We start from the raw sequence: 20,628 nt of genomic DNA on the forward strand, positions 1-20,628 counted from the left end.
ATATTACAAAGTGCATGGAAATTGGCAAACAGAAGTAATGAGACCTAATGTTTATGGCCGGACAACCCCTTTAATGCAGTGCTCTTACATAGCCTACAAGTTTACTATCTGATTAACTCCCCCTTCACTTATATTCAGCCCTTCCATTATGATTCTTGTGGTGTAGTGCAGAATTTCTGGATAAACACGGATTTCAAAACTGATCCCTATTGTAACAGTTTTGCTTTGTCCGGATATGGACCTGGGACCGGTGGACAAGTCAGAGACTCAAAACAATGGGCATAATTAGTAAGTGAACTGTGGAAAATTTGGAGCTTAGCTGTAGCTTTTAAACACAGGAGTATATTACAGGTTTGCATAACATTTCATTACACAGTAGTTTAATTTCTAGAAAAGTATAAAACTGCTTTAACTCTTGAGGACGTACATTTACATCATGGAGGTTCGGGGTTTGGATGGAGGGTGGTTGGGGTCAATCCCGCTGTATATAATGCGGGTGCCAGCTATTTCTTACAGCCACCACCTACCCACAACAGCTCTCACTTTATCACAGCTGTTACACATGGCTTGATAGAATGTCTGTCATATTGCAGTATAACATAATACTATGGTATTACATGATACTGCAGGAGCGATCAAACCATCGCAAGTTCGTGTGCCCTATGGAGACTTAAATGTAAAAAGCTGTTTTAAAAAGTTTTATTAATAATTTAAAAGAAAAAAAAGGTAATAATAGTTAAAAAAACAAACGTATTTGGTATCACTGCATCCATAAAAGTCTGATCTATCAAAGTGACACATTTTGCCCCACATGGTGAACGTCATCAGAAAAGAAACTCTGACAGAATTTCACTTTTTTGGTCACCCCATCTGCAAAAAAAATGTAATAAAAAGTGATCAAAAAGTCATATGAACTCCAGAATACCAATGAAAACTACATGACGTCCTGCAAAAAATGAGCCCTCGCACAACTATGTCGATGGAAAAGTTATGGCAGCAGAAAATAATTTTATTTACTTCCAAATATATTTTATATTTTAAAAGTAGTACAGGAAAAAAACCAAAAACCGTAAATGTGGTGGTATAATAATGGGACAGACGCACAGAATAAAATTGTTATTTCTGCCGCAGTGTGTACACTGTAGAAACAAGAACCCAACCAGCAAAGAGTTCTCCATCACCCCTGTTCTCCCTTATGGTGCCATATAGCTTTATTCCTGGGTTCCTGCATGGAGGGTAGAACCAGCACTGGTTTTACGAAATGTAAGGTGCAGCCAACCTAATGCTGCAATTGGTCTGTGTTCTGGAGCACTTAAGAGTCCTTTTCATTGTACCACTGAGCATAGGAGCCATCGGTTTGCATTAGCATACAGTCCAAGGACCTTTTGGGAATTTGCTGCGTGGAAATGCTGGTGAGTAGAAAAATGACATATTCTGGATCCGTCTCTTGAGCTATCCAGCCATTACAGTAGTTTTGGGGGTTTTATGTGACAGATTGCCTTTAACAGTTTACCAATTAATTCTGCTAAGGGGTGGCTAACATATGCCAAGTACAAAGTACACTGTAGTATTGAGCATTTGTAATCGTGACATGCGTACAATGTATTCATATTGACTAATTTGTTTGTTCAGTGAGTAATATGTATGTGTTTTATGTTGTCTTACAGAGCAAAATTGTAAGAGTACTGAACCTGTGGCAGAAAAATAATGTATTCAAGAGTGAAATTATCCAGCCGCTTCTCGATATGGCTGCTGGCATCCCTCCCCCTGTTGTCACACCTGTCCTACCAAGTACTGCAGCAGCTGTTAGCAACACACCTGGTAATGTCTTCATTTAATGATTTATTGTAGTATGCAAAGTCCTGATTTCTAGTATGCAAAGTCCTGATGGGAGGTTCAGAATTGTAGTTTGTCTTCTCTATAAGACTCAAACCGTTATCTTTATTTCTTGTCAGTCGTGGTTTGTCCATTGGCAAAATGACAGAAGATGCATTTTTAGCTTGCTTGTCCAGCATGAGTATATACTTTTTTCATCATTACCCTGTTATTCAATTGTGTTTGTTGCTGTGATGTATTAAATGCTAATTATTTTGCTAGGAGTGAATATATATTGTGGCAATGCTGCATAAAATATTTGCTTGCTTTTGATTTTTGCTGTATTTTAATTATCATAGTTTGCTTGTGACAGAACAAACACAACTCTACTATTGTTCACAATCTGATGTGAGATTGCTTTTGTTACTAGGCACTCCTGCAACCCCTGTTACCCCAGCAAATGTAGTTCAAGGCATACCTGATCCATGGATTGCTCAGATAACCAATACTGATACCCTTGCAGCAGTGGCTCAGATTTTACAAAGCCCTCAGGGACAACAGGTAAGAACAGTGCGTTAATGTCCATGATGAGGACAATATCAGTATGTTAATGCCTCTTTAAACAGGGAATTTATACATGTAAAGCCCCATTTACATGGGACGAACTGTCGGGCAAATAATGCCCGACAGCGTGTCCCAGTGAAGCTTGCTGTGCTGTTGCACAGAAAGGAGTATCGTTGGCATCACTCATAGCGCTGCCAGCATAGTGGTGGGGAGTCCAGGGAGCATTCTCCTCCCGCCACCTCCATTCACAGTAAGCAGGCAGTCATTCAGTGAAGGACTGCTGTTTACACTGAACGGCTAGTCGTTCAGGTTTCTGCATGCTGAAACTGAATGACTGAACAACTCTCACTCAGTCGTTCAGTTTTCTGCATGCATTCACATGGGACAACTATCGTTCAATTTCCCGTGGGAGCACGGGCTTTTGAACAACTCTCAGTGATAATTGTTTCGTGCAAAAGGGCTTTAAGACAACAATGTACCGTTTTGTTACTGTTTGCATATTTATCCTACATAAGATCTGGTAACAAATGTTTTCCTGCTCATGAGTGGTGATTGAGGAAATTTAAATACTGTAAATCACAAAAATAGTTATGCTATTAAAGGGGTAAGACCCAACCAATTAGACTTTTATCACCTATCCAGTGGATAGGTGATAAAAGCCAGTTTTGCGAATACTTGAATAGGTCATCAGTAGTAGATTGATGGGAGTCATGGGCCGTCTGGAAGGCTCAAAACACCATACATAGCACCGTAGTCTGGTATGGTAGTGCAGCTCCCGCACAATTAGTTCATTAATGTAATACAGATCTAGGGCATTTCATTGTAACTTACTCTGGCATGACTTTGTCTTTCTTTTTATCATCAGCTTCAGCAGTTAGTTCAGTCCTTGCATGTCCAGCAACAGAAACCGCAGCCCTCACTTCTGCAAGCTCTAGATGCTGGTTTAGTTGTTCAATTGCAAGCACTTACCGCACAGCTTACAGCAGCCGCTGCCGCCTCAAACAGTCTGAATCCGTTGGAGCAAAGTGTATCTCTCAGTAAGGTATGATGTATGCAACACATTTCTTATTGATTGCTCTGTATATAACCCAAATCAAATTGGTAGACTTGTATAAGGAGCATACCCTACATGGATAATTTTCCTTGCACTTTGCCAATTAATGACTGCCCTGCCAGACTCGCGCAGTCATTTTAAATTTTAATCTTAATAAGATGCTTTTTCTTCAGGGAATCCACTGTATGAAGAAGACATGAATAAACCCGTAGTGTTAAACTGTAGAGAAGGGGTATATTTGTAGTGGCCTAATTACTGGATGTAAAAATATCAGAGTGGCATCTATAAAGTAGTCATTAATTTCAGTGGAGTTATTGAGTAGTACAAAGCTTTCCTGTATATTTCTCCTCTAATTAAAATCCAAACCCTTATTTCAGCCTTAAACATAAAAAAATATTCAGGACTGCTACGTATAAATGGACCCCTTAAATGGATTCTCTAATGTACTATTGGAGTATATGAACGTGCTTGGACCCCTTATATCCTTATACAGTGATCCGATATGGTTCACAGATAAGAGTGACTCCACTTTGGTAAGCCCGACTCATCCTTAGATTAAACAGTTAAGATGTTGATTCATAATAGGCTGTGGAGTCAGTCAGCAAAACTTCCAAGTCCTATACTTTCCAGACTCCAACTTTGACACCCTCATAAATGGCTTATGCATAATAGTTAGTAATAATAAATTTACTGTAGTAAAATGGTAACAACATGCTCAATATATTATTTATTAATATTTTTATTTTGAAGCTGGAGTTGAGCTTGGAACATTTTACCCACTCTTGACTCTACAATCCTGGATTCAAAAGGCTGGCATGTAATTCTGCATTTCCCCTGTAGTAGGCGCACATGACAGCTGATTTTACTTAAAAAGGTCCATCATCATGAGACACCCCTTTTAAATGTAAAATTTACTATTAATTTTTGACGCCTTCCAGTTCAGCATTACATGTTACTATGGACCAGTGGACCATGTTAACATTTACCAGTGATTAGACCATCAGCCCATCTGAATATGCTCACGGTCACTTGATAAACAAGCAAATGGTCATTGTTCATTAATCAGATCTTTTATACAGGCATAAATATGCTTACTTGTTGGTAGCACATTCTCGGCTGTGTAAACGGGTGTGCTGCTGACAAATGCAAATGGTATGAGGACAAACAATTGTAGTATTGATTATTTGGCCCAATAGTAATCCTGTGCCACATGCAAATGGCAGTAGCAAGTGCTGATTGTCATGTTGTTTGTCAATGAGCAGAGAATCAGCCTGCGTAAAAGGATCCTAATATATGAAGGAAACCACCCCTCAATTCTTGGGTCACATGCAAATGTTGTTTTTTTTCTCTCTGAAGATTACCTTTTTCAATGAGTTGTTTCATGAAAGTAAATTGACTCCCCATCCATGGAATATGGGATAACTTACTGACCGGTTTGCATGTGACCACTGGGTGCCCCATTAATCCTGAGAACAGGGGTTCAGAGCATCCTCCGGTGACGGCAGTTATTCTGTGTTCAAACAAAGGCTGGACAAATATCTGCCTTGGATGATTTAGTGAATCCTGTACTAAGCAAGGGGTTGGATCCGATGACCCTGGAGGTCCCTTCCAACTCCTATTCTATGATGGTCATACAAGCCCGCCGCCACCTTATTTATTTAGAGGGAACTGCTTTAGACAGCCAACTAAATGCACGTACTGATTATAGCTTTGTATAATTTAGAAAGTCCAGTACAGCCTTAAGGCCCAATGTCCACTTGCATGCACGGATTCCACTGCTGAATCCCGCAGCAGAATGCAGCTGTGGCCGTGCCCGCAGACTTGGACAGAAAAATACATTTTCTTACCTGTCCAGATCCAGCGCGAGTCTCCTCTGTGCCGGGCATGGAGGATGCGTCCTGACACGCCGGCGATGTGCTGGTCGCCTGCGCAGTGCCATATATATATATAATCTGCTTTCCTGCGGAACCACGACATGTCCACAGTGACAGCTGTGGCTGTGCCACGGATCGGACTGCTTCCACTGACTTCATCCGGGAAAAAAAAAAAAATCGCATCCGCATGCTCTAATTTGTTTTGCAGATGCTAATCCATCCCTATGGGGGACTAGAACTGCGGATCTCCCACGTGGGAGATTTGTGCGAATTCTATAATTAAAATCCACCCGTGGACATTGGGCCTTACTGTGTATTGCTGTTCTTGACAACATACTTTAATTATGTAAACTTTTTTTGTGATTTAGTATTTTTATTTTGATATTCTTAGAAACTCATGGACCGGTTTGATTTTGGGGAGGAGAATTTACAGAATGAAGACTCAAAAAAGGATACTCCACAAATGTAAATACTCTTTACTATGTAACACGTCTTTTAGATGCATTGGGACCAGGTGAAAAAAAACTATAAATGATGCAAATATTGCCACTTGTTAACATCTAAACCCTTCTGTGCACACGTGGAAAAGTGATTAGGAAGAATCTTTTCTTAGGTGACCTACTGAGTGGAAAAAAATTCTATACCTTTGTTTATGTCCTAATATTCTTCATTCTTTACATTTTGCCTTACATGTAGGCTTTCTTGTGTATTATTGAGTTGCATTTACAGGTATTTCCAAAAGCTTACCCTGTGAGAAGAAGCTCCAATTGAAAAAATTCCCTCACTGCTCGTTTAGAAAAAAGATGTCCGGATCCTGGGAGGATCCGTACATATTTTTTCTAAACAAGCACTGAGAGAATTTTTTCAATCGGATCTTATTCACTGTGTGCCCGTCTCAGCTTGAAGGGGCATAATCACTCAGCAGCTCTCCTGCAGCCACAGGATAAGAGAGAAGATTGCGAGGATTCCTACCATAGATTTTCTATATGCCTACCGGCATGTGGGGGTGCTAGCGGTGTTTCCCAGGAGGGATCCCCACTAGACACCGGGTAAGTCACATTCTTCATTATACCGTTGCTCTCAAATAGTCACCATTTATACTGTGGAGCGCTTTCCTAACTATTTCATATTCTGTGAGAAGAAGAGATTCTGATAATAGCGGTGCAAGGCTACTAAAACTTTCTGCAGCTTCTCTGCATCCGCTTGTTTTTACAACCTTTTGTCTGCTGGACCATAGGCCAAATATTTTGCCCATTTGGTGTCCCTGACTCCACAAAATCAGTCTGGTTTACTGTGAATGCTCGTGTTAATCCTGAACCTGCTTATAGATGTTTTGGTTACTAATTGTCTTCTTTTTCAGTCCCCTTGTTCCAGATTCTGTGAACAACTCACTTTTCCATCAGATTGCAGAACATTTACAGCAGCAAAATCTAGAACATCTACGCCACCAGTTTTTGGAGCAGCAACATACTCCAAAGGTACTTTCTAAAGTAGTAAGGCCATGTTCACATCTCCAGTATAATTTCCATTTCTTGGTTGCACCACAGAAGCCTCATGATGTAGCAGAACCATTACATGGTGGATTCAAAAGGTACCCAACAGACTCCCTTGATGATGATGATGATGATGATGATGATGATGATGATGATAATGGGATTCTCTGGGATTTTCTCAGATGAAATAGCGCAGCATGTTGTGCTATCTCGCCCAGGATTTTGTGCCAGGGCCTATGGCACAAACGCAGATCTTAGTACAGGCTAATTAATTGATTTTAAATGGAAAAATGAGGTCTTCTATAGATGTCAAAATGTGTCAAAGGGAACCTCTCAGCTTGATCATGCTTTCTAGACTTCCCAGCAGTATGTTATAGAGCATGAGAAACTGATAGACTGATGTATAGTTTTGTGGGAAAGGATTCAACTTTCATATTTTATACATTTAAATTATTTCCAATTATGAGCTTAGAGGTCCAGTGGGCGGAGCTATGAGTGATTGACAGCTATCTGTATGCACAGTTATACAGACACATAGTGTTCTGAGCACTCACACAATCGTTATCAGATGTCTACTTTGAAGAGGCTGTGGCCCCCTTCAACTAGTTGATCAGTAGGGGTCCTGGGTGGCAGACTCCACCAATCAGATATTGATGATCTATCCTGTGGATAGGCTATGAATCTTTAAAGTTTCATTCAATAACCCCTTTAAGGTATGGAGACCCCATGAACTATAAGTTCATACCATATAATATTCCACGGATAATTAATTGCTTTTTTTCACCTATAGTTTTATTCCTTTTAAGCTTGGCAATTCTTCCCTGAGATTTGCTTATTATACTAATTTGCCTGTGTTTGAGTTTCTTCATGTATCAAGACTCCTTACACTACTTGAGCATATTCTACATATGTTGCATCAACTGAATGATTCAATTTTTTTACATCCAGACATTTTGGTTTGCCGCACCTAAACTTCATGGCTTTTAGTATTCCTATGTAGTTCTTTTCTGTCTGTTTAATTTCTATAATCTAAGCCTTGGCTGGACATAAACCTTAATAATACTGCTTTAGTCCCTTAAAGCCTTAACCACCCTCGTCTCATGATGGATGGATGTATATGTCATGAGATGGGAGTTTGTCCGAAGTGACCTATATATACAGCATGTAGATGGCATGGGCTCAGGAGCTGAGCCTGCACCATCCGCAGTGTTAAGGCCCTTTTACACGCAATGATTATCATTTGAATGAGTGAACAAAATATGACTTTTTTGCACATAATGCTGAACATTTGCATGTATAGATTATCGTCTGAGATCCTCTCTATTTCCATCATTAGCTAAAGTAAACATTATTTATGTTGTTTGCTTAGGTGGGCGTGTGTTAATGCTAGGAATCTCTGGCCAGCAGGTTTTTAATTAGTGTGAATAAATACCATTGTCTTCTGCAGGCAGGAGTAAACAATTAATCATTCTGCAAACAATCACCCCTCCCCTCAAGTCTTTCAAAGACTGAATGAATGCCATTTAGATGGAGCGGAAAGGGAATTACCTAAGGACAATTTTTATGCAGGCTGAAGCTAAAAAAACCACAAGTGAACGAGTAGTGCACGTTGGCCATGCATTCACATGTAACAATATCGTTCACTTTCGCCCCTTTTGAACGAATTTTGAGCTATAATAATCTGGATTATAAGCGTCTACGTCTTCCACAGCTTGCATATTGCAATAAAAGAGATAATACATTGCGGTATAGAAGTACTGCCGTGTATTATCTGAATGATAATGGGATCATATGTTCAGACCCCTACAGGAATATGAAAAAAGGTTAAAAATAAAAGGAGTCAGAAAATAACCAATTGTATTGTTGCATTCATAAAGACCCAAAAGCCCATACAATAAATTAAACACAGTTTTTATCCCGGGATGACAACGTTATAATGAAAAAGCAAAAATTGGTGTCAAACCACTTTTCTTTTTTCTCTGTTCATTTCGCCTCCCAAAAATGCAATATAAGTGATGAAATAAGTAATGTACCCCAAAATTGTAACAATTACAACTCTAGCTTGTCACACCAAAAATAAGCTCTCATACAGCTCTGTTCGTGGAAAAATAAAATGGTTATAGGTCTTTGAATGCAATGATGCCCAAATTTTTCCCCCCCCAAAAACGGAAAATCACAGAAAAAGGGACATATACTTACCGATCCACTAATGCAAAACAGAAGGGCATGTAGAAGCACCACAATCCTCAGCATGCAGACAACCGAAATGCTAAATGGAGTAGCCACCGCACAAGTACAAAATACTGATGAATTGCCCACCTGGGCAATGGCTGCATAGTGCCATTGTTGCACATTGATAGAGCATACAAAGGGTGGCGCTATTAACCCCTAAAGTAAATTTACGCCGCTTGGTCCTGGGCTTTAACCCCTTGAGTGGCGGGTTTCTTACCACCCTGTCGTACCCACCAGGGCAGGTTTTTTAAAATGGTTTTAACCCCTTAGTGACCAAGCCTGTTTATGCCTTAATGACCAGGCCAAATTTTGCAAATCTGACACGTGTCACTTTAGCATGGAAAAAGACCAGAAAGGTTTTGCATATCCAAGCGATTCTGACATTGTTTTATCGCCACATGTTGTACTTCATTTAGGTGGAAAAAAAAGACCGGTAGAATTTGTGTTTATTTATTAAAAGCGCCAAAATTGGGAAAATTTTGAAAAAATCGTCATTTTTTCACATTTCCAACTGCAATATCTCAAATATGTGCAAACATAATATAGAAATTTTTGCTAAGATTTATATTTCCATCCGTTTACTTTATTTTGGGCGCACATTGGAAAAACTTTCGGTTTTTTTTTAACCATTTAGGAGACGTACAAATGTAACATTACTTTTCAGCATTTTGAGGAACACTTTGTTTTCCTACACCAATCCAAGATTGGAAAGGCTCATAGGAGTCAAAATGATAGATACCCCCACAAGTGACCCCATTTTAAAAACTACACCCTTTAACGTATTCACTGAGGGGTGTCATGAGTATTTTAACCCCACAGTTTTTTTTCAGGAGTCAATGCAATTTAGAAGAGAAAAACTAAAATTTCATATTTTTGCAAATATGCCATTTTAAAGACAGGACTTTTTTCTATAGTACACATGAAAATTAGGATTTGCACCCCAGAATGGATACCCCTGTTTGTCCCGTGCTCAGAAACATACCCATTGTGGCCCTAATCTTACGTTTGGATGCATAATGGGGCCCAAAATGAAAGGAGCAATCGGTGGCTTTCGGAACAGAAATTTTGCTTGAAGGAGATTTAGGCCCCATTGCCCACTTGTAGAGCCATTGAGTGACCAAAACTATGGAGAACGCCCACAAGTGACCCCATTTTGAAAAGTAGACCCCTTAACGAATTTATCTAGGGGTACGATGACTTTTTTGACTTCACAGTTTTTGAATGAATCTAAGCCAAGCCGAAGGAAAAAAATTACAATTTTCATTTTTTTGGTAATTCTGTCATTTTAAAAGCAGTTTTTTTGTACAGCACATATATGAATGAAGACTTGCACCCCAAAATGGATACCCCTGTTTGTCCTGTGCTCAGAAACATACCCATTGTGGCCCTAATCATATGTCTGGATGCACAATGGGGCCCAAAATGAAAGGAGCAAGCGGTGGCTTTCGGAACAGAAATTTTGCTTGAAGGAGATTTAGTCCCCATTGCCCACTTGTAGAGCCATTGAGTGACCAAAACGATGGAGAACCCCCACAAGTGACCCTATTTTGAAAAGTAGACCCCCTAACGAATTTATCTAGGGGTATGATGACTTTTTTGACTTCACAGTTTTTGAATGAATCTAAGCCAAGCAGAAGGAAAAAATTAGGATTTTCATTTTTTTGGCAATTGTGTCAATTTAAAAACTGTTTTTTTTGGAAAGTGTACATAGGAATGAAGACTTTCGCCCCAAAATGGATACCCCCATTTGTCCCGTGTTCAGAAACATACCCATTGTGGCCCTAATCTACTTAAAGGAAACATAGCTAGGCCTATAATGGAAGGAGCACCCGTTGGATTTCAGGGTACAACGGAATAAATTCCAGTCCCCATTGCCCACATGTAGAGCCATTGAGCGTCCAAAACGATAGAGAACCCCCACAAATGACCCCATTTTAAAAACTAGACCCCCTTAACAAATTCATCTAGGGGTGTACTGCATATTTTGACCCCAAAGTATTTGAATGATTCTAAGCAAAGCAAAAGGAAAAAATTACGATTTTCATTTGTTTGGCAATTTTGTCAATTTAAAAACTTTTTTTTTGTACAGTGTACATAGGAATGAAGACTTTCACCCCAAAATGGATACCCCTGTTTGTCCCGTGTTCAGAAACATACCCATTGTGGCCCTAATCTACTTACAGGACACATGGCTAGGCCCATAATGGAGGGAATGCCCGCTGGATTTCAGGGCAGAACTGAATAAATTCCAGGCCCCATTGCCCACTTATACGGAAAAAAAATTGACTTCCTAAAAATAATCCCCCCCGCCCCCCCCCCCCCCACCATCCCCATTTTTTGGCATTCCCTAAATATTAGATAAAGGTAATAATATAAACTGCGTTTTATGTCCGAAGACAGGGGTAATTACGGAGGCTGGTTGGGCTGGGCACATGGGGCAAGAAAACCGTGTATCCCCCCTCTTCTCATGTATTTTGGGGGGTATTTCGTAACCTCAGCGGCGGGGATGGGGTGTAGAAAGTGGCGCTGTGAGGCTTTGTAATCTTGCTGCGGTGCAGCGGTCTCGCAGAGAAGGCGCTCAACAAGCTGCTCCTGGAACTGCAGTAAGACGAACGTTCCCGGGGCTTCTTGTAAATTACGGATTACAGGTAGCGGTCTGAATAACGCCGGGCTCACGTAACCGTAGGCGGAATCCGCTTGCCGAGGCCTGCAGCGGATTCCAGCTGTGAGCCCGGCTGTGACCCTGCGTACGGTTGCGTAATGTACTGCGCATAACTGCCTACTCACACAGGCGGTTTTTTGTTTGCATTTTCCGTGCCGTCGCTTAGAGATGACTCGGGTACCCGCAGCCCGTACACAATGTGTTTGCATATGGGGTGCGAGTATATCCGCGGTCATAGAGCACAATGGGCTCTAGGTCGCAGATATTCGTGGTAAAATATAGCATGCTGTGTTCTGTTTCTGCAAATGGATTACGTAATTCCGACCCGCTAATTGGGGGAAATTGTGTAATCCAATGCATGCGATTGATCCGTGGATTACCGCTGATCAAGCGCATGCAGAACCTGTAATTCATCTCCGGTCACGCGTGACCGGCCTAATGTTAGATCGCTACTTTATCACGTGACCGGGGACCGCTCAGCGAGGCCACCGGTCACTGCTCCAAGCACTCAGCGACCGTTAGTCGCTGGGAGCAAGGAGATTTAAAATTTCCTGGGCTTCCCGGCTCCTGCGAATGTGTCCGGCATTTTGCCGGCGGGCGCATGCGCTGCAGCCGGAAGGGTCCATGGAGGATTATCGCATCTGGATTCAAATGCGGAAGCCTCCGAGAAGATGTTTCATCTCCTCTCACCGATCGCATCGGTGAGGGGAAATGAAACTGCCACTTTTTAAAGAACTTTTACGTGATCGCCATTATGCATTGGATAACGGCGATCACGTGACCAGTAACCGCATACCGCGGCTCCCCGTGACATCTCCAGGCTCTTGGCTACCTTTTGTAGCCAGCAGCAGGGAGATTTTATATTTCTTGGGCAATCTTTCACGTTTGCGCATGCGTCCGCCATCATGCTGACGGGCGCATGCGCCGAAGCTGGGGTAAGATCCGCGGATCAACATCACACCAGGGAACAAATCCGGGACCTTGGGTACGTAATTTCATCCCCCCTTACGGATACGATCCATAAGGGGAGATGAAACTTTAACTTTTTAAACTTTTTTTTACTTTTAACTTTTTTTATTTTTTTTTTTACTTTTTAACTTTATATGATCACCGTTATCTGATGGATAACGGTGATCATATGACTGGAAACCGCATACAGCGGTCCCCAGTCATATCTCCCTGCACTCGGCTATCTGTGACAGCCGGGTGCAGGAAGAGTTTGAATTTGCCGGGCTCGCCGGCTTCTGCGCATGCGCGCCGCATCCGCACATCGCAGAAGCCAGTGGGGGGTCCCGACACCGGCCGGAGGACATCGGCGGACCTGAGGTGAGTATTTTCACCTCCCCTCATGGATCGGATCCATGAGGGGAGGTGAAACGTTTCTTTTTTTACACTTTTTTTCACTTTTCCGCGATCGTCATTATCCGTTGTATAACGGCGATCGCGGTACCGGGGACCGCTCACCGTGGTCCCCGCTGACATCTCCTGCCTCCCGGCTACCTACAGGAGCCGGGAGCCAGGAGATTTTAAGTCTCCCGCGCCGCCGGGCCTTCTGTGCATGCGGCTGACGTAATGCCGCCTGGCGCGCATGCGCTGAAGGACGGCTACGGCGCCCGGAGCATCGGGACAGCTGGGAGTCGTGCGGCGGACATCGGTGAGTAATTTCAGCTGCTCCGATTGATCCGATCCATCAGAGCAGCTGAATCTTTAACTTTTATTGCACTTTTATTTACTTTTTTGCGATCGGCGCTATCCATTGCATAGCGCCGATCGCAATGCCGGGGGGGGCTCCGAACAGCCCGGGATGACAGCTCCATGCTGTCAGCTACCTGCGGACACCAACAGCATGGAGCTGTCACGTCCACAGCCCGAGGGGCATTATTCTCTGCAGGACACATGTTTTTACGTCCTCAGAGAATAAAGCCCACTTCGGGAGGACGTAAAAACACTATGGGCTGGTCGTTAAGGGGTTAAAACCATTTAATGTCAACTAATTTTGCAGTCGCATTCCAAGAGCCATAACTTTTTCATTTTTCCATTGACACGGCCATATAAGGGCTTGTTTTTTGCGGGACAAGTTGTACTTTTTGATTGCTTCATTTTTGGGTATTTATAATGTATTGCATAACTTTTGTAAAAAAAATTTGTAGGGAGATTGGGGAAAATAAAGGAAATTCTGCCATTTTGTTTTCTGGACTTCATTTTTACGGCTTTCAGCGTGCAGAATAAATAGTGTGATAACATTATTCTGGCGATACCAAGCTTATACAGTTTTTTTTTTTTTATGTTTTGCTATTTTTGTACATTTAAAATTTTTTTGTTTCTTAAAGGTTTGCTTTTGTGTCGCCACATTCCAAGAGCCGTATTAATTTTATTTTTCCATTGCCAGAGCTCTAGAAGGACGTGTTTTTTGCGGGAGGAACTCTAGTCTTCATTTATCACATTTTTTGGAACATGTAAAATTTTGATTGCTTTTTATTCCATTTTTTCCAGTGGCAAGATTAACAAAATCTGTAATTCTGGCATGTTTTTTTATTTTTCACTGCATTCTTTGAGCAGTATAAATAATGTATTAAAGTAATTCTACAGGCCAGTGCGATAATGCCAATACCAAATTTTAAGAGTTTTTTATTCTTTTATTTCTTTTCACCCTGTTTTTGCTGAATCTATAATAAAAAAAATTTAAATCATAAAAGAAAAATACATATTTGGTATCACCGTGTCCGTAAAAGTCTGATCTATCAAATTAGCGCATTATTTACCCCGCACGGTGAACGTAGCTCTAAAAAAAAAAATAAAGAACACCACAAATGCTCTTTTTCAGTCACCCTGTTTCCCAGAAAAAATGCAATAAAAAGCGATCAAAAAGTCGTATGTATTCCGGATTGGCACCAACGTAAACTACACGACATCCCGCAAATGAGCCCTTGCTCAAGTACGTAGACGGAAAAATAAAAAAGTTATTGCGTTCAGAAGATGCAGCAGAAAATTATTTAAAAAAATAAATGTCTTTGAAAAAAAATACAAGTACTACAGCAAAAGAAAAAACTATACACGTTTGGTATTGTAGTTATCGTACTGACCCATAGAATAAAGTTATCATGTCATTTTTGTTGCAGTTTGTGTGCCGTAGAAACAAAATGCACTGAAAGATGGCGGAATGTCATTTTTTTTTTTCATTTTACTCCACTTAGAATTTTGTAAAAGTTTTTCAGTACATTATATACTACATTAAATAGCACCATTGAAAAATAAAACTTATCCCGCAAAAAACAAGCCCTCATGCAGGGACGTCGATGGATAAATTAAAAAGTTATGATTTTTTTCAAACGGCGGAGGAAAAAAAGAAATGGGGAAAAAAGAAAAAAAGCGGCCGTGTCATTAAGGGGTTAAATAATGTACTAACTTCCTCCTCTGGGTCATTACGACGCAGGGATACCACATGTGTAATTTTATTTTTAATTTTTTAAAACAATTTTTTAAACTTTTTTTTCCTTATTTTTGTCCCTTTAGGGGACTTCCACGGATACCCATCAGGACCTCCTGATCACATTCCGGGGGTCCGATGGTGACAGCCCTTTACATGCTGCAGTCACATAGACTGCAGCATGTAAATGGTTAACAGCAGAGATCAGAGGTTTTCTCTCATCTCTGCTGTAAGAGCTGGTGACTAGCTGTCCTCTGACAGCCAAGCACCAGCTCTCCCTGCCACAGAGACCACCGGCTTGCTTCTGACAAGCCGATGGTCTCTATGGCAACCTGTAAACAACGCAGGACTTTAGAAGCAGGAGGTTGCCGGCAGATCTGCAATATCTTCCTGCTTCTGTTTTTCAGAGTCCTTGTTCTCTGTGGGACTATGCAGGCAGAGCACAATGCCACAGCTTGTGGCATTATTCTCTGCATCTCCCATAGTGATACATAGCCCGGAAATCTTCTAGGCTATATCGCTATCGGCAGTGGAGCTCGTCCCGGGCGTGCCACTCAAGGGGTTAATCCCGGTCAATAATAAAATTGTGGCATGGGGTTAAAGCTCCAGTTCCTGCAGTCTAATAGCAGCAGGTTTTTAACCAATTCTGCCTTCTTCTTTACAGTCTACATAGCGCTCAGTGAGTGCTATGCAGTGCAGAGAGAAAGTGAAAGCATTACTTCTGCTATTCAACCAACAATCCTGTGATTGCCAGCTGTTCCCTGCTAAGGCAGAGCTGCAGGGTCCTAGCAGACCCTGATCAGCTCTGTTAAATTTTTTCCTGTAACTGCGGCTCCGCTAGCTGCCACTCCTGTGGATGGCCCAGCTACAGTAGGGCCCCTTGGCCCAGTGTTGTTCAACATTTTTATAAATGATCCGGAGGAGCAAATTGATATGAAACTGATCAAAATTGCTGACGACACAATGCTAGGTGGGATAGCTAACATCAGGGAAGAGAGAGAGTATTCAAAAAGATATAGAAAAGCTTGAACAGTGGGTAGCGCCTAATAGAATGGTATTTAACAAGGATAAATGCAAAGTCCTACATTTGGGCAAGAAAAATGAAAAAAGCACATACAGAATGGGAGGAATTGAGCTAAGCAGCACATGTGAAAAAGACATGGGTATACTAACTGCTAATAGACTGAACATGAGTCAACAATGTGATGCAGCATCCAAAAAGGCAAACACAATTCTGGGATGTATTAAGAGAAGCATAGAGTCTAGATCACGTGAGGTAATTATCCCCCTCTAATTTTCCTTAGTCAGACCTCATCTGGAATACTGTGTGCAGTTCTGGGCACCCCACTTTAACCCCTTAAGGACATGGCCTATTTTTGGCTTGAGGACGATTTTTGCCGGATTTTAAACAACGCATCAATTCTGCCATAGATTTTTTTTTTTAAAGCGTTAATTATGCAGCATAAATGACACAATATTTTTTTTTCTGCGGGCCGGTACGATTACAACAATACCAAAATTGGGTTTTTACACTTTTCTACAATAAAAACTCTTTTTTTGGAAATCTTTTTTTTTTTTCTAAATCACTGCATTCAGAGTTCTATAACTTTTTTATTTTTCCATGGACAGAGCTCTATGACGGCTTATTTTTTGCGAGACGAGCTGTAGTTTTTATTGGTACCATTTGCGAGTACATATAGCTTTTTTGATCACTTTTATTATGTTTTTTCGGAAGGCAAAATGCTAAAAATTAGCATTTAGGCTCAGTTTTTTACCGGTTTTTTTAACGCTTTTTGCCGTGCAGGATGGTTAGACCGATGACCCTTGAGATCCCTAATAGCTCTGCCATTCTATAGTTCTACAGTAGAAAAGTGTGTCTGGAATACAGTATGAATGACCCTCATAGGTCTTGTAGTTTGTTTTTTTGACACGTAAGTTAAAAAAAATTACAGAATAAACTCAAAATATAACAAAGAAAATGAACCAACGCCAAGAAAAACTGTAGCTATATGCGCCCTGTAATCCAAAACTATACAAATTACATATCAAAACAGCCAAAACAAAATGAGGAACGTATTCCCACACTTTATTTTAGCATACATATACTAATTTTAAAAAATAAACAACTCTAAATTAAAAAAATAAATCGTTTTTTAACCCTACTAAAACTAAGAAACAAAAAAAAAAGTCAGTGACAAAGATCTAAAAAAAACCCAAAACTATGTATCACGGGGGCAGGGGAAGGGGGGAGATGCGCTGTAAAAATAATTTTGGTAGCTGAAGGAAAAGAAATAGGGCAGAAAAATCCACAAAAGGTGTTAGGTCCTTTAGGACCAAAACTTTCTAGTCCCTTAGGGGTCAGTAGGTTTTAATCCTGCATGGTGCACTGCACATACTATGTGGCCTGGCACTCTTTGTAAGCTATACCTATGTGCAAGAATGGTACAAAGCAACAGTCTCCCTCAGTATAAGGAAGGTGTGGGAGCAGTTGTTAATCAGTACCTTCACCTGTGAAATGCTCCTCCTTGTGGCACTGTGGTCGTCTGCTTGCTAAGGGTTGTGGAACTCTCTGTCTGAGGACATGGTAATGACAAAATCGATAAAAGAGTTTAAGAGGGGACTAGATCTCTTTCTAGAGCGCTACGATATTACAGGATGTAGACATTAGGTGACCAGCGAGGTTGTTGATCCGGGTCTTGGAGTTAGGTAGGAACTCAAACGTTGATCCAGGGGGTTATTGAAGTCACATGGAGCCAACAGGGAGGGAAGGGTGAGGTGTTTGAAAGAGGCTGAACTGGATGGATATTGTCTTCATTCAGCCTTACATACTATGTTACCTGCCCTTCTATATTGTATTATTAAATCAGTATGTATATGGCTGCTTTCTTGTGATTTTTTTTTTTCTTTTTCTTCTTGATATGGCTATGTCGACCTAAACATTTTTTAAACTTTTTTTTTTTTTTTTTAAAGGTGTGACTTTTGAAAAGTGAAAATGAAAATCCCCAAAAATTGTTGCAGCGTTAGGTACCAAACTGGGTGGTGTTCTTGAAGGAGTAAAAAATGTGATACTTTGTAGATAAAAAAAAAATACTGAGAAACTCTTTAACCCCTTAGTGACGGCACCATTGCCTTTTTACGTCCTCACTAAGTGGGCTTTAATCCTAGAGGACGTAAAAACATATCCTCCAATGGATAGCGCCAATCGCAATAAAGTTAAAAAAAAAGTAAATAAAGTTAGATATTCAGCTGCCCTGATGGATCGGATCCATGAGGGCAGCTGAAAGTACTTACCTGCCTTCCCCGATGTATGCCGCGGTAAAAGGGTCCTCCGGGACCCGCCGCCGCTCTTCTGCGCATGCGCGCCAGACATATGACGTCACGCGCATGCGCAGAAGGCTGGGAGCCCCGGAAAATTCTAAACCTCCTGGCTCCCAGCTCCGGAGGATAGCAGCGATCGCGAAAAAGTAAAAAAAAAAGTTTTCTAAAAAGTGCCAGTTTCACCTCCCCTCATGCATCGGATCCATGAGGGGAGCTGAAAATACTCACCTCGGGTCCTCCGCGATGTCCTGGTCTTCCCGAGGCCCGAAGTCCCTCTCTGCGCATGGGCGCCCGATGTCAATCATCGGGCGCGTGCACAGAGGGGCTCGAGCATCGGGAAATTCAAAATCCCTCTGCTCCTGGCTGCCATGTGTAGCCAGGAGCAGAGGGATGTCACCTAGGATGTGATCACTGTTATCCAATGAAGAACAGTAATCATTTAATGTAAAAAAAAAAAAAAAAAAAAGAGTAGTTCAAAAAGTTAAAAAAAAGCTTACGTTTCATCTCCCCCTGCGGATCATATTTGTGAGGGAGGATGAAATGACGTACCTAAGGCCTCCGGATTTATCCGCGGACCTTACCCCAGCTTCTGCGCACGCGCCCGCTGGCAGAATGGTGGACGCATGCGCAAAAGCCATGGATTGCCAGGGTAATTTAAAATCTCCCTGCTCCTGGCTACAAAACTTAGCTGAGAGCCTGGAGATTTCACGGGGGCCGTGGTGAGCAGTTCCTGATCATGTGTTCACCGTTATCCAATGGATAATGGCGATCACGTAAAAGTTAAAAAAAAGGTGAAGCTTTATCTCCCCTCACTGATGCGATCAGTGAGAGGAGATTAAACTTTTATTGGAGGCCTCCGTATTTCAACCCCGACGCGTTCCTCCTCCGTGAACGTTCCCGGACATGCGACTGTCGGCAAAACACTGGACACATGCGCAGGAGACGGGTAGCCAAGGAAATTTAAAATCTCCTTGCTCCCAGCAACCAATGGTCGCCGAGAGCCTGGAGCAGTGACCTCGTTGAGCGGTCGCCGGTCACGTGATAAAAAGGTAGCGATCTACCTTAGGCCGGTCTCACATGAGATTCCGCATGCGTCTGATCCGCGGTAAAACGCAGATCAATCGCATTGGATTACACAATTCCGCTCACATTAGTGGGTCGGAATTGCGTAATCCACTCGCAGAAAAGAGAACGCAGCAGGTTCTATTTTACTGCGGATATCGGCAACATAGAGCCCATTGTGCTCCATGGTCGCGGATATACCTGCAGCCCATACGCAACTACATTGTATACGGGCTGCGGGTACCCGTGTCATCGCTAAGCGACGGTGCGGGAAATACAAACAAAAAAAAGTGTACTGCGCATGACCGCCTATGTGAGTAGGCAGTTATGCGCAGTACATTATGCAGCCATACGCAGGGTCACAGCCGGGCTCAAAGCTGGGAACCACTGTGGGCCTCCGCAAGCGGATTCCACATACGGCCGTGTGAGCCCGGCGTTATTCAGACCGCTACCTGTAATATGTAATTTAGCCCCGAGAACGCTCGCCTTCCTGCAGTTCCAGGAGCAGCTTGTTGAGCGCCTTCTGTGTGAGACCGCCGCACCTCAGCAAGATTACGAAGACTCACAGAGCGCCACTTTTTACACCCCATACCCGCTACAGAGGTCAAGAAATGCCCCCCAAAAAGCATGAGAGGAGGGGAATACCCGGTTTTATTGCCCCATGCATGTATCCCAACCAGCCTTCGTAATTACCCGTCTTCGAAAATACCACACAGTTCACATTATTACTTTTATCTAAGATTTGGGGACCGACAAAAAGAGCGCGCGCGTGCCGGGGGGGGGGGGGGGGGGGGTTAACATGTCAATTTTTATTCCATACAAGTGAGCAATGGGGCCTGGAATTATTCAGTTGTGCCCTGCAATCCAAGGGTGTTCCCTCCATTATAGGCCTAGCCATGTGTTCTATAAGTAAATTAGGGCCACAATGGGTATGTTTCTGAACAAGGGACAAGCGAGGGGATCCATTTTGGGGTGAAAGTCTTCATTCCTATATACACTGTACAAAAAAAACCTGTTTTTAAATTGACAAAATTGACAAAAAAAGATCGTAATTTTCTGGATACAGGGGTATCCATTTTGGGGTGAAAGTCTTCATTCATTTGTGTGCTGTTTTTAAATTGATACAA

General features: G+C 41.9%; 1 protein-coding gene across 4 annotated transcripts in view; it reads left to right on the top strand.

Moving 5' to 3' along the window:
- Positions 1-20,628, top strand: part of SCAF8 (SR-related CTD associated factor 8) — a 585,772-nt gene that overhangs the window by 75,154 nt on the left and 489,990 nt on the right. For all 4 annotated transcript variants that reach the window (XM_066596059.1, XM_066596058.1, XM_066596057.1 and 1 more), the window contains 5 exons: positions 1,668-1,821; positions 2,246-2,376; positions 3,245-3,421; positions 5,699-5,772; positions 6,668-6,785. In XM_066596059.1, coding sequence (XP_066452156.1) covers positions 1,668-1,821; positions 2,246-2,376; positions 3,245-3,421; positions 5,699-5,772; positions 6,668-6,785 — 654 coding nt within the window. The remainder of the gene's footprint in view (positions 1-1,667; positions 1,822-2,245; positions 2,377-3,244; positions 3,422-5,698; positions 5,773-6,667; positions 6,786-20,628) is intronic.

This window comes from Eleutherodactylus coqui, chromosome 3 (assembly GCF_035609145.1).
Source record: "Eleutherodactylus coqui strain aEleCoq1 chromosome 3, aEleCoq1.hap1, whole genome shotgun sequence".
In the NCBI taxonomy this organism is placed as follows: Eukaryota; Metazoa; Chordata; class Amphibia; order Anura; family Eleutherodactylidae; genus Eleutherodactylus; species Eleutherodactylus coqui.